This window comes from Etheostoma cragini, chromosome 11 (genome assembly GCF_013103735.1).
Source record: "Etheostoma cragini isolate CJK2018 chromosome 11, CSU_Ecrag_1.0, whole genome shotgun sequence".
NCBI classification, from domain to species: domain Eukaryota; kingdom Metazoa; phylum Chordata; class Actinopteri; order Perciformes; family Percidae; genus Etheostoma; species Etheostoma cragini.
Genome location: NC_048417.1, coordinates 5,410,225 through 5,422,789, shown reverse-complemented (window position 1 = coordinate 5,422,789; position 12,565 = coordinate 5,410,225). Strand labels below are relative to the sequence as shown.

Here is a 12,565-nt window from a genome sequence, read left to right as displayed (position 1 = left end):
ATCTTTTCACCCAACAATGTAATATATAAAAATTGTAAAATATCATTTTGATACTTTGTTCCACAATAATAAGCACATGTCCTGGGAAACTGGGGCTGTGTGTAATAGCGTCAAATGTGACAGATGTCAATATACAGTCCCCTTTCTGGGGCAGACAGGAAGTTAAAATACAAAGTAAAGGAATCTGGCACTTCCTTTTGGCTGAAACTCATAAGTCCATTATATGTATTATGCATTGTCAGTCTACTGAGCTCATGTAACTCCAGAATAGCTTTGCTTTACCTTGAACCTGAGCCAAAGTTAAAAAGGCAGAATTAATGAAAACATCTGTGTTGGTGTACAGGGCCTTTATGATTGAGCATATCCTGCTTACGATAAACAAAGATAACTCAGATAAGACACAAATCAGTGCAAAAGCTATCAGGTATATGTTTTAAACGAAGATAACTCAGATAAGACACAAATCAGTGCAAAAGCTATCAGGTATATGTTTTAACCTTCTGATAATACAAATCCTGAAAAGCCTGACAAAGCAAAATTTTCACTCCATGTAAAGTTGTCTGTCAATACTTTACTTTTATTCATGTCTTGTGTGGATGTGTTATTTACTCTTATTGACTTGCTCTTTTCCTACTCTTATTTTTACTTTGAGTGTGACTGTGAGGAACTGCAACTAAATAATATACCTGAGCGGATCAATAAAGTATTCTGATTCAAATTCTGTTGAGGTTCCACACATAAATATCAGTGTGTATGTAAGTGTGTGTCAGGGATACAAAAAAATGGATAGGAGAGTTTTTAACCTCATGTTGTCCTCGGGTCAAATTGATCCGTTTCCTACATCAATGTTCTTTTTAACTACTCAACATAATATGATTGATTCCACACAACGCTCTTTGGCAAGTACAAATCTCTACTTTCATTAATTTTATGGTGTCTTATTCAATTTTATAGCATTAAGTGAAAAAATAAATTGAAGTGGTTTCCAAGTAACGAGTAAAAGTCTGTAATTGTCCATCAACATACAATCCTTTAATTTTAGTCTAAATATTTTAATGTCAGCTTTTCTAACTCAAACACTAGGTAAAATTGCCTATAAATGAGGTTAATTGATCATAAATTCCCAAAATAACTCTAAAACTAAAGTTAATAAGTTAGTGTGACATGGTGCTGAAAACGTCAAAAGGAGATAAAGGGACCAAAATGTAAGAAAAACTTAAAAAGGTTGATTTACAGCTTCAAAAAAAGTGTTGATTTTCATATTTGACTGGAAGACAACACAGGCGTTAATAGAGAACGAGATTAATAAAATAAAAATACAACTGAATAACTTTAAGAATAACACAACTGTTGCATTTTGCTTTCATAAAGAACGTCCGAGTTTACAGACGGAGTGTAAACACCTCTGTTTGTCACTTTAGTATGAGCCGGTCTTCAGTATCTGCAGTGTCAGGGTAAGCTTAATAGATTTCTGGACAAGGGTAGAAAAAGTCACTGACAGGGTTCAAACAGGAGGAAAGTGTGCTAGCCAGATCCTAAAGGGTGCAGATGGAGCACTGACTGAAGTGTCAGAAACCAAAAGTAATGGAGAGAAACAAAATATAAAAAACTACTAGTACAACACCAATGGTTTGAGCTGCTTTCCCCACCTTTTTTTCTTCACAATTACACTCACTGTACGTGCAGCTGTTGGGCCGCAATTTGAAACCGAATGACTCGAGCCTGAGACACAACCACCACAAACACTCTGAAATACAGAACTATGATGGCTATAATGGTTATAATAAAAGTAAAAATAAGGCTAACAACTCTTGCAATGTAATTGATGACAACCACACAATCTCTGGCTTCAAAAAATAACGTGTAACAGAAAAAACATTCTAAAGTCAATCAAAAGAAAACGAAATAAACATAAACATGAGATCAGCAAAGCGTCCTGAGACTCAAAAGGAAGACACGCATGACAGCACGTCAAAGTATGAAAAGTAAAGTATGAGTGATACAACAGAACCCAACTTGTGGATGCCCGTGTTGCTATGGTTAACCTCTGACAGCATGCCATTGACTTTTACCTGTTGTGTCCTATTATTTAAAAAAGAATAAAATTACGTTATTACGTATTCCAGTTACAATTTTTCTAGATTTCTTCATATGCTTTAATAAAATAACATTTTAGATTTATTCTGTATGTCACAGACATGTAGGCTATTTGTGCAATATTGAGTGATATTATTGTGAACCTCCTATTGTTTGCACGTGTTACATTATGCAGTGTGTTATATACAGAAGCAGTGCATTTATCGAAGAGAAAGTCATTTTTGTTTCTCTGAATTATAACTTATCTGACGCCACTAAAAGCGATTAAAATATGTTCATGTTTGTGTGAAGAAATCAGAAATTATCAAAACAATCGGTTTAGTTTAATCTATTGTTCTATTTACTGTAGCAGTAGCACCTTTAATTGCAGTGATGTCATCATGTGACACTAAGGAACGCATGTGTGTGACACACACACACCATGCAGAAGTTGCATGGTGGATATTTGCCACACTGAAACAATCACCCATGCACATGGAGATGATATTGTTTTATTTGCTTTACCGTAATGAGGATAACATTTTCAATTCATTTATTTTTACATTGTAAATTTATTTCATTTAACTGGCAATCCATAACATATTGAGCACACTATGCACACATATCATGGTGTAAACTCATAAATACATTGTGCCCTTTAAGATATTGGTTGTATGTTGCCTAAATATAATTTATGGATGTGTCTACATTCATAATAAACATGCAGATATGCATACTTCACAAACTTTTAAAGCTTGAAATATGGAGAAGGGTAATTAAAATCATCCATAGTCAAAAGCATATCTAGGGATTGTTTGAACATGTGAACATACATTGAACAATGTACCCTGTATTATTTGGCTCAGGAAATAAGCAAGACCCTATAAAACCTATAGTCTATAAAATAGATTCATTAAGCTATGTATATATACATTTATACACACAACATACCTTTTCACACATTTCAGAGTCTATTTACAGTATCTGAGCCTCACAGGAGCCAGGCTGCAGTATCTGAAATTTAACAATAAGTCTAATAGTTTTTTTAAACCAGGGATAATAAAGAGCATAGATAATTGGGTTAAGGCAGGAATTGAAATAAATCAGAAAAATCATTAAGCTCTCAATTGAAGAACCGAGCAAGAGGTTTTGGCCTGAGAGACTGACGCAGTAATAAGGACAGTAACACATCAAATACACAACTACGAGAACACCAAGCGTCCTGGCTGCTTTAATCTCAGATTTCTTAACTTGAACAGTCTTGGAATGCTTAAGTGAAACATTTGCAATGTGGGACCTTATTGCTCGAGCTTGAGACAAAGCCACCACAAATACTCTCATGTACAAAACAATGATGACAGTGATGGGAATAATGAAGCTGACCACAATATCAGCAGATCCTGTAATGTTGACCACACACTCTCCATAGCAGGAAATATCTCTGCCTGGCTGCTTCAGGTTATCATTCATAATAATAATGATATATAAACAAGAATAAACCCAACACAGTAAAATACATATTGTAGCAACTTTTAGAGTGATCTTGGTTGGGTAATGCAGTGGGTAACAAATTGCCACATAGCGGTCAACAGAAATGAGCACAATGTTTCCTATGGGGGCAGTGATCAAGATACCAGGTAATATGTAATACAGCACACACATGAGGTCACCCAGGATCCAGCAGGTCGTTGTAAGGAGGATTTCTACTGGCATCACCACAAGACCCACAAGAAAATCTGAGACAGCCAGAGAGAGGAGGAAGAGGTTGGTGGGGGTGTGGAGCTGCCTGGAGAGAAAAAAGAGCAACAGACTAATAACTGTTTCTAGCATCACTTGTCATAAAAGCATTTCAATGTCAAGACAGTATTAATGCAAGTGTTTTTTTAAATACTTGTTCTCTCATAATCATTTCTCTGTACAGATGAAAAAGGTGGCTACCTAAAGTGGGAGATGGAGATAATGACCAGCAAGTTGAGAGTCACAGTGAGCAGAGAGATGAAGCAGAGGCCGATGTAAATAAGCACAGTGTCAGAGTGAGAACGCTTTGGCTTCCTGCAGGAGGAGTTGAGCTGTGGAAAGCATAGTTCAAATCCCTCCATCAGTAGAAAGAGAGGATGGGCTGCTGAGGTGTGGCCGCTTTCTGAGCAGTGTTCAGACGTTTTATTACTTTTCTAGCTTCCTCCACTGTGCTGTGAAGGAGGAGGGTCTGTGGAGGCCACACAGCATCCCAGGTTGGGAGAAAAACATGCACATTTCTTTAACCCTTGTGTTGTCCTCCCGGGTCAAAAAGATGAACATGTTGTTTTTTCCCCTTTTTTTGACATTTGACATTTTCAATGCATTACTTTTGTTTATTTCCCTGACACCACCTTACTACCACTAGTTTTACTTTTTGAATCCATGGTCAATAACCCTCATTTGTGTAGAACTGTACCTAACATTTGAGTAATAAAGTAGAAATTATGAATTATTGTTGAAAGTATGTTGAGTGGATGAGTTTGGATACTGATGTGAAATCATTTCAATTTTTACCCAAAATTCAATGAAAGTGATCTATTGTATTTGCAAAGAGCGTTGCATGGAATCCGTCCTTTTTGTTATAAATTCGTTAAAAAGCACATTTTTTATATAGGTATGTTAAAAGGGGTCAAATTTGACCCGAAGATAACAGGAGGGTTAAACCAATCTCTGTTGTCTGGGGCGGTGCTAAGCGCCGGATGATGCAACGGTGCCGCAGCAAAATAGCCTCGGAAAGGAACTTGTTTTGGTGGAACGTGTGAAGGTTCAGGGGGTGTTTTTAGTTTGTTTGGTTTGTTTAATTTTGTGCTAAAACTCTGCATTGAGGTAAACATAGAAGTCAAAACACAGGTAAATACAAGCAAGATTTTATACCATTTAAAGCTTTGAAAAATATTGATTTATGTGGCTTTAACTGGTTTGCAAAATGATCCATGGAGAACAGGAACTGGGTTTACGAAGAATAGGAACTAATCCCCCACCACCCCTGAAAGCTGGGAGCAGGCTTGCCATTAGGAATTAGCGACAGGGGACACAGTTTTCCAAAGTGAGCCCCTCATCCACACCTAGTCCAGTTTAATGCCTGGGCACCTCGCTGGGCCTTGGGTTAGCCCAATGGGAAGAGGACATCAAAGCATAACAACTGCAACTTCCTGTTGCCAGCTGGTGGCGCTATAACTATATATCAATCAATCAATCAATCAATCAATCAATCAATCAATCAATCAATGGGTGTTGTCTTGTCAACCATAAGCTAACTGTGGATGTGTCCATTAGCGGCAGGAAGTGTTGCTAAAAAACCTGCGTGAGCTAACTGGCTGAATTAGCATTAGATTAGTCGTTTATCTATGCAGCTGACGTTAATCGTGAACAAGCTGTTTAATGATAATTTGTCAAAATGAGTTTGAATGATGTTGTAACCTTATAATAGTCCCCACCAAGCATTAGCATTGGCTTCCTGTCTTAGTAGCACGTTATTTTAAGCTGGATATATCAACATTAAAATGTATCAATACATTTGTTCTCTGCTGTATTAATGTGTTGCAAGGTGCCTTGTAATCAATTACAAAATAATGATGTGTGCCAGAAAAGAGAGTATAAGTCATTCTGTGACATTGTATGATTACTCTCCAATTACTCTAATGCTTTGTCTAAAGTTACAGAAACTAGAGTGGTCAAAGGTTAATTAGTTAGTAGTTAGTTGCGGCAGATGTTGCAAAGTGGTTTGACATTACCAGTAGTTTTCTTCTAATAAGCACCGGTATGTGGTTTCTACATAGAGTGTAATTTCAAATAATACATCTTTTAGATAGAGTATATCTTGAGTTTAATACAGCAATATACAGTATGCGTTTCTAGTTACAGTTTAAATTAGATGTGTGGCCTCTTATTAGCGTCTAACTGTTCGTTTTCTAAAAAGTAAATAATAAAGACCAATTAAGTTGTTGTTTTTTGTGTTGTTGTCTTGTTTTGGTCTTGTTTTATAGAAAATTAGGCTGATTATGTGTTTTTCATTTATTAATTACAGGATCATTCAGGCATTTGGCCTTAGGGTACAATGTTCGTTTGTGTGATTTGGGCGATCAGATCCCTTAAGCAAGGATTGCATCATGTGTTATTGTGTCGCCTCGAGGTTGCATCACAAATGTTTAGTCATGAAAGAAGAAAAGCTAAAAACATTTTGCTTGGTTGAAATTGTTGTTCTATTCAGTGTAGAAGTAATTGCATCATGTTGATATTAAAGCTTGTTTGTTCTTGCAGTAACACCTTTGATTGCAGATGTCGTCATGTGACAATAATGAAAGCAGGTGTGAAACTCTTCTGAGCCGGAGAGATGCACTGAGAGGAGCATCTAATGTGGTGTGTGTGTGTGTGTGTGTGTGTGTGTGTGTGTGTGTGTGTGTGTGTGTGTGTGTGTGTGTGTGTGTGTGTGTGTGTCACACACCTTGGGAGAAAGACACCCAAACTTTGTTTGTAGTCATTTAGCATGTTTTTGTTGTAATTACTTCTCTTTTTGAGCTCATTTCGTATCTCCTTGTTGTCGGCTAGCTCATGATTTCATTTCATATATTTATTATACAGGAAAGTTAGAAAAAGTAACGATTACATTACAATATAAAAATTGGCCCGACTCAGTTTAAAAACTGTTTTTCAGCAGGTTCCTGTTCTGCAGACACATAAAACATGGTTACAGCACGTCAGGACAGACATTAATAAAAGACATCAATATAGAAAAATACATTTCGACAACTGCAAACGACAATACAGTTACATTAGGACAAAGACTTTCATACTAGACATCAGCTGGGCTAGACAAATACTGACAATACATAAAAGAATGAATGCGTGCAAGTGTAACCGTTAAGAAGGAGCTGTTTGTATGCCTTTTTGAAATATGTGACGGATGATAGAGTTCTGATGTGATACGGAATGTCATTCCAAATCTTGGTATATGTATCATAAGGCCTTGATGTGGGTCCTCGATTTAGAGACCCTGTTTTGAAGTTTTGTATATTATGGAACTTCAGTATTTCACCTGCTACTGTGCTGACATTGTCATGGTTGTATGTTGCTGTTTCATGTTTAATTTTGTTTTTAAGTGTCTGTTTTCTCCCTTGTCTTGGCTAGTTTAACTTGCTGTCTTTAGTTCTCCCGCCCCCCTTGTGATTGTCTTATGTGCTTCACCTGTTTACCCTGACTAGTGTCACCTGTTCCTTATCTTCACATTACCCTGTGTATTTAGTCTCTGTTCTAGTGTAGAGGGACAACCCTACATTGGTAAAACAGTCATTTTGGCTTGCTTGACATAAAACATGGATTTGACAAACCAACACATGTGTGCAGGATTTGAAAGTACATGGCTTAGGCTTATTTATTCTATCCCAGAGGCAGAACAAGTGTAAGATTTATTTGTCTTGTAGGATGACAAGAAAGAGGTTTTTGCTGCTTGAGTGCTGAGGCTTTGTGACGAGCACTTTGTGCCAAAAAGGAACTTGATTTTTCAGTGTTGGGCAGGTTAATTTTACAACGTTTCCGTTGCTAGTTACTTCTTCCAAAAAAGTAACTAAATTAAATAGTCAGTTATAAATTATAAAAGAAACTAGGTGCTTCAGACAGTAACTAACTACTTTCAAGTGACTTTTTAAATGGGACCCCACCTCCATCCCTCTTTAATGGAACATAAAATACATGTGCATGTTCAATTATTTATGAAAAATCTGAATATTATAATGAAATGGACACTTAATACAATACATTATTAACAGAAACTGTACACAATTCTAAACTCTTTTAATCTTGCAGTGGGGCAAAGTGAGACTAGCCTCCAATTAAATGCCATGTATGTAGATATTAAGTCTAGTGGATCGATACAATAACAACACCGATGTTTTGGAACTTTGGATATTTATTGCACCTCAACAGGCCACAACTGGGCAAAATGAAATAATGCTTGTTAAGTACTATAGCAAAAAAAATATATATATCTCTACACTCTTTGTAGTGCAGATAATGGAAGTGGCCTGATATTTATGCTTTTGCACTGGTGTGTGTGTGTGTGTGTGGGGGGGGGGGGGGGGGGGGGGGGGGGGGGGGGGGGGGTCTTGTGCATATCTTGTGCAGTGCCCACTAACCAAGGGAGAAAAAGAAGTCTTTGCCTCTTGGCTCAGAGATCAATTTGGTCGGATGAAAAAATAGCTTCAATTAGGCTACTCAATTAAAATTTTCAGCGGTAACAGTGTTATTAAGATGGGGAGAGCTACTGAAAAAGTAACGCCGTTAGTTTACGCCGTTATTCCCATCACTGTTGATTTTCGAGAGAGCACGTTTCCAGTCATGGACCCAAGAGGCAGGTGAATCCGTGGAACAATACATGCAGCACCTGTAGGGATTCAGGGACTCACTGTGACATTCATGAGGAGGAGAAGGAAACGAGAGATAGACTTGTCATAGGGATGATGGGCGATGACAATCTGAGTATTTATTGCATGTTATGCCCAGAACACACCTATGATTAATGAAGACACTAAGTACAACCCTTTTGAACCATGCACAACCACGCACGGACCCTTTTTTCCGCCGTTAAACACGCAAAAGTTCATTTATACACGCCCTAAAGGCACATGCGCTTCACACCGTGCACTTAGGGTTAAATCGTTAAAATAGGGATCTTCTTTATAAACAAATTCATTCTTTCTTTGCTTAGTGCATCATCTTCATGACTCTCAGTTCTGATGTTTGATAGTTAATATTGTACATTGTTTTAAAAAGTACCCCACAAAGTTTATTTTATCTTTAAATGCATTTGTTTTTCATGCAGTATCATAACAAAGGACAATTAACACTATATAATATTTCGTAAAAAAGGTCATTTTAGACCAATGCTTTAGCATATAGCAGAAAAACTACTGATTAAAAAGTGAAGACCGGTTGCCAGTTCACTATCTGTCTGTAGTGTACTTCTAATTCTTGTTTGGCCTGACTTTAAGGTGTTTACATATTTGTTTCAACGTTAACATATAAACACACATTTCCTTTAACCCAGACTGTCCTACGTTCTGTCACTCCACAGTGTCTCTTTACAGCTTTATGGTTTCACAGGAGCCAGGATTCATTATTTGAAGAGTAACAATGACTTTGATAGATTTTCTAAACCAGGGGTAGAAAAAGGCATAAATCACAGGGTTTAGACAGGAGTTGAAATATGACAGACATATCACTAACACAGCAGATGAAGCATTGAGCAAGTTATCCTGGCTTGTAAGGACAATACAGTAATATGGGCAGAGACATATTAGAAACACAACTACAACAACACCGAGAGTCCTGGCTGCTTTCATCTCGGATTTCTTAACAGTTACTTTGACTGAAAATGGAAGTGTGACAGCTGCAACATGAGACCGCATGGCTCGAGCCTGAGACACAGCCACCACAAACACTCTCATGTACAGAACTATGATGACAGTGACAGGAGCAGTAAATGTAAAAATAAGGTCAGTCACTCCGGCGATGTAATTAACGACATTCACACACTCTCCTGAGCAGGAATTAAATATGCCGGGATGTTTCAAGTTATCTTTGATTATGAGACTGTTGTATAGAGCAGAACAGATCCAACAAAGGCAAATACAGATTATAACTGTTCTCACAGTGATTTTGTTTGAGTAATGCAGAGGATAACAAATAGCCACATATCGATCAACTGATATCAGCACCATGTTTCCTACTGATGCAGAGGTAATAATGTATGACATCTCCAAATACAGAGTACACATGAGGTCACCGAGGAACCAGCAGCCGTCTATAAGCATAATTTGAAAGAATACGAGGAGACCCACAAAGAAATCTGAGACAGCCAGAGAGAGGAGGAGGAGGTTGGTGGGGGTGCGGAGCTGCCTGGAGAGAAAAAAGAGCAACAGACTAATGACTATATCTAGCATCACTTGTCATAAAAACATTTCAACAGCAAGACAATATGCAAATGTTTTTTTAAATACTTGTTCTCTCACAATCATTTATCTGTACAGATGAAAAAGGTGGCTACCTAAAGTGGGAGATGGAGATAATGACCAGCAAGTTGAGAGTCACAGTGAGCAGAGAGATGAAGCAGAGGCCGATGTAAATAAGCACAGTGTCAGAGTGAGAACGCTTTGGCTTCCTGCAGGAGGAGTTGAGCTGTGGAAAGCATAGTTCAAATCCCTCCATCAGTAGAGATAGAGGATGAGCTGCTGAGGTGTGGCCGCTTTCTGAGCAGTGTTCAGACGTTTTATTACTTTTCTAGCTTTGTTGTCCCGCCTTAGTCTCTCTCAGACCTTCCTCCACTGTGCTGTGAAGGAGGAGGGTCTGTGGAGGCCACACAGCATCCCAGGATGGGAGAAAAACATGCAAAACATTTGTAAGAGGGGTTCAATTGGACGTGAGGACAACAGGAGGGTTAAACCAATCACAATTGTCTCAGGCGGCGCAATGATGCGCCGGATGGAGCAACGGTGCCGCGGCAAAATTGCCTCGTAAAGGAACTTGTTTTGGTGGAACGTGTACGTCCAAGGGTCGTTTTAGTCGTGGAACGGGAAACTCAGACTGAACAGATAGTCTAGCTAGCTAAACATCCGGCCAAAAAGAGTCCGGTGGAATTTTAACAAAACAATCTGTGAAAAGGAACTTTGTGGACATAGACTAGTCCCTTTTCTAACTTTGTCCTCTCATTTGTACATAATTATGACATTTGTGTCATAATTATTCTCTCTACTGGTGCATGATTGCGTTATTTTTGTGCCTACTGAAGACCACAAACCAACCGATAAAGCCTTATATTTCCTATACAGATATGAGAGAGTATTGATCACACAGCACTCTTACTACCAGCAGTGCTGCAAAAGCATGATTTATGGTTCTGTGAGGGCCCCATGCAGCGCTTTTGCCATAGCCTAGGTACAGTGAAATTTCAGGTGCCGGAAATGTTTACTTGTGCCCTGGTATGCACGTCAAGCCAGAATGTGTGTGTGTGTGGGGAGTACGTGGGAGAGCGAGTGAGAAAGTGAGAGTGACGGGGATTAGTTTCAGAACGAGTATAGCAACTCTAGAGTCAAACTGAGAGAAACAAAGTGTCTCCCCTTTGCTTCCTGACCACAATGGGAGAGTTGAAGCGGGAACAGTTAACACTCTCCTTGGTTCCATGCTGTTCATGAAGGAGAACCAGCAAATCAGTAGAAATGCCAACGCTACCAAGCCACGGCCAAGCAACGTGTCTCGTGACATGTAATTAAATTTTTCGTCTGGTTTTCTCTGGAGTTTGGTTATTATAATTGTATGTGCTGGTATAGCGTCACAGCAATGATGACTGATCTTCAGGACAAAGGAAAAAAAGGAATCATTTTGGGTCTTGGATACAGTCAGTTGATACTCCATGGAAACCTAAGAAGATAACCAAATTCGAGTCATGGTTAGTTGTTGCTCCCAATGTAATACAGCCTGTGCATGTCTGTGTATGTTTCCTGTTTTATTTTGATAGTCTGGTTCTCTGTGTTGTCTAGTTGTTCTTCCTGTGTTTTCCCGACCCTGTAATTGCCTAATGTTTTTCACCTGTTCCCAGCCCTTGTGTCCCCTTCCTTATGTTTCCTCGTTACCCTGTGTATTTAGTCTTTGTCTTCCACTTGTCAGATCATTTTGTGTTTGCCACTGGACTGTGTCAGTTCCTAGTCATTTTCTCCCTCAGTTTCCTGTTTTTTTTTATCTATGTTTAGTTTTTTGGATTCAATGTTCTTGTTTTGTTCTGAAGATTCTTTAAACGTTTTTGCCCTCTGCAGTTGGGACTTCCTTTGTTAGTGTGTACCTTGGTTTTCGGACTAAATAAAACCCTCAAGCTCAACTTTTGCATGCCTGCTCTCTGCAGTTGGGTCTACTATTCCATGCAACCCGCAACAATAAAAGTGTTCAGGTGTTTAAGTTTCAAATGTATCCTGGAAAAAAACACCAAATGATAACTATAATAAAGGTTAATAATGCCTAATTTTAAAGTTTAATCTGTGTTTACTATTACGTTGTGGTGTTGTACTTGGTTTTACTGTTAGCAGTGTCATTATACCATATTCTACAGGGCAAGAATCAGCAAAAGATCGACAGGACAAAAACGTATATTTCAAATATAAAATACGTATATTTTACCCAGTGGAAGAGAGTTTAATAACCTTCTCTTTAGTTTTAGACTTGCTGAAATTGCCACATAAACCGCTCAGGGGTGTTTAACTTGGTCCTGGCAGGTTTTAGGGAAGAATGTGTGACAAATTTATAAACTTTAGAAGTGGACTAGCACAGCAGGACACTGAAGGACAGCTGGCATTCACTGGTTTCAACTCGTGATAAGGCCTCCGAGTAGAGTAAACGGCTACAATAGCTAAACAACAGTACCTAAAGTATCAACTCCCTTCAGTTGTATTTCTAGTGTCAAATCATAACAGTTATTTCAAACACTCAA

General features: G+C 38.3%; 2 protein-coding genes across 2 annotated transcripts; both read right to left on the bottom strand.

Moving 5' to 3' along the window:
• Positions 1-3,051: 3,051 nt before the first annotated feature.
• LOC117952958 (trace amine-associated receptor 13c-like) lies at positions 3,052-4,175 on the bottom strand. Its single transcript, XM_034885631.1, has 2 exons — positions 4,015-4,175; positions 3,052-3,862 (listed from the first exon to the last, which is right to left on the bottom strand). Exons 1-2 carry the CDS (start codon positions 4,173-4,175, stop codon positions 3,052-3,054), a joined length of 972 nt encoding a protein of 323 aa, XP_034741522.1.
• A 4,995-nt stretch (positions 4,176-9,170) lies between these two features.
• On the bottom strand, positions 9,171-10,296 carry LOC117953189 (trace amine-associated receptor 13c-like). The gene is made up of 2 exons (XM_034886006.1): positions 10,136-10,296; positions 9,171-9,987 (listed from the first exon to the last, which is right to left on the bottom strand). The coding sequence occupies exons 1-2, from the start codon at positions 10,294-10,296 to the stop codon at positions 9,171-9,173; spliced, it is 978 nt and encodes a 325-aa protein (XP_034741897.1).
• Positions 10,297-12,565: the final 2,269 nt, after the last annotated feature.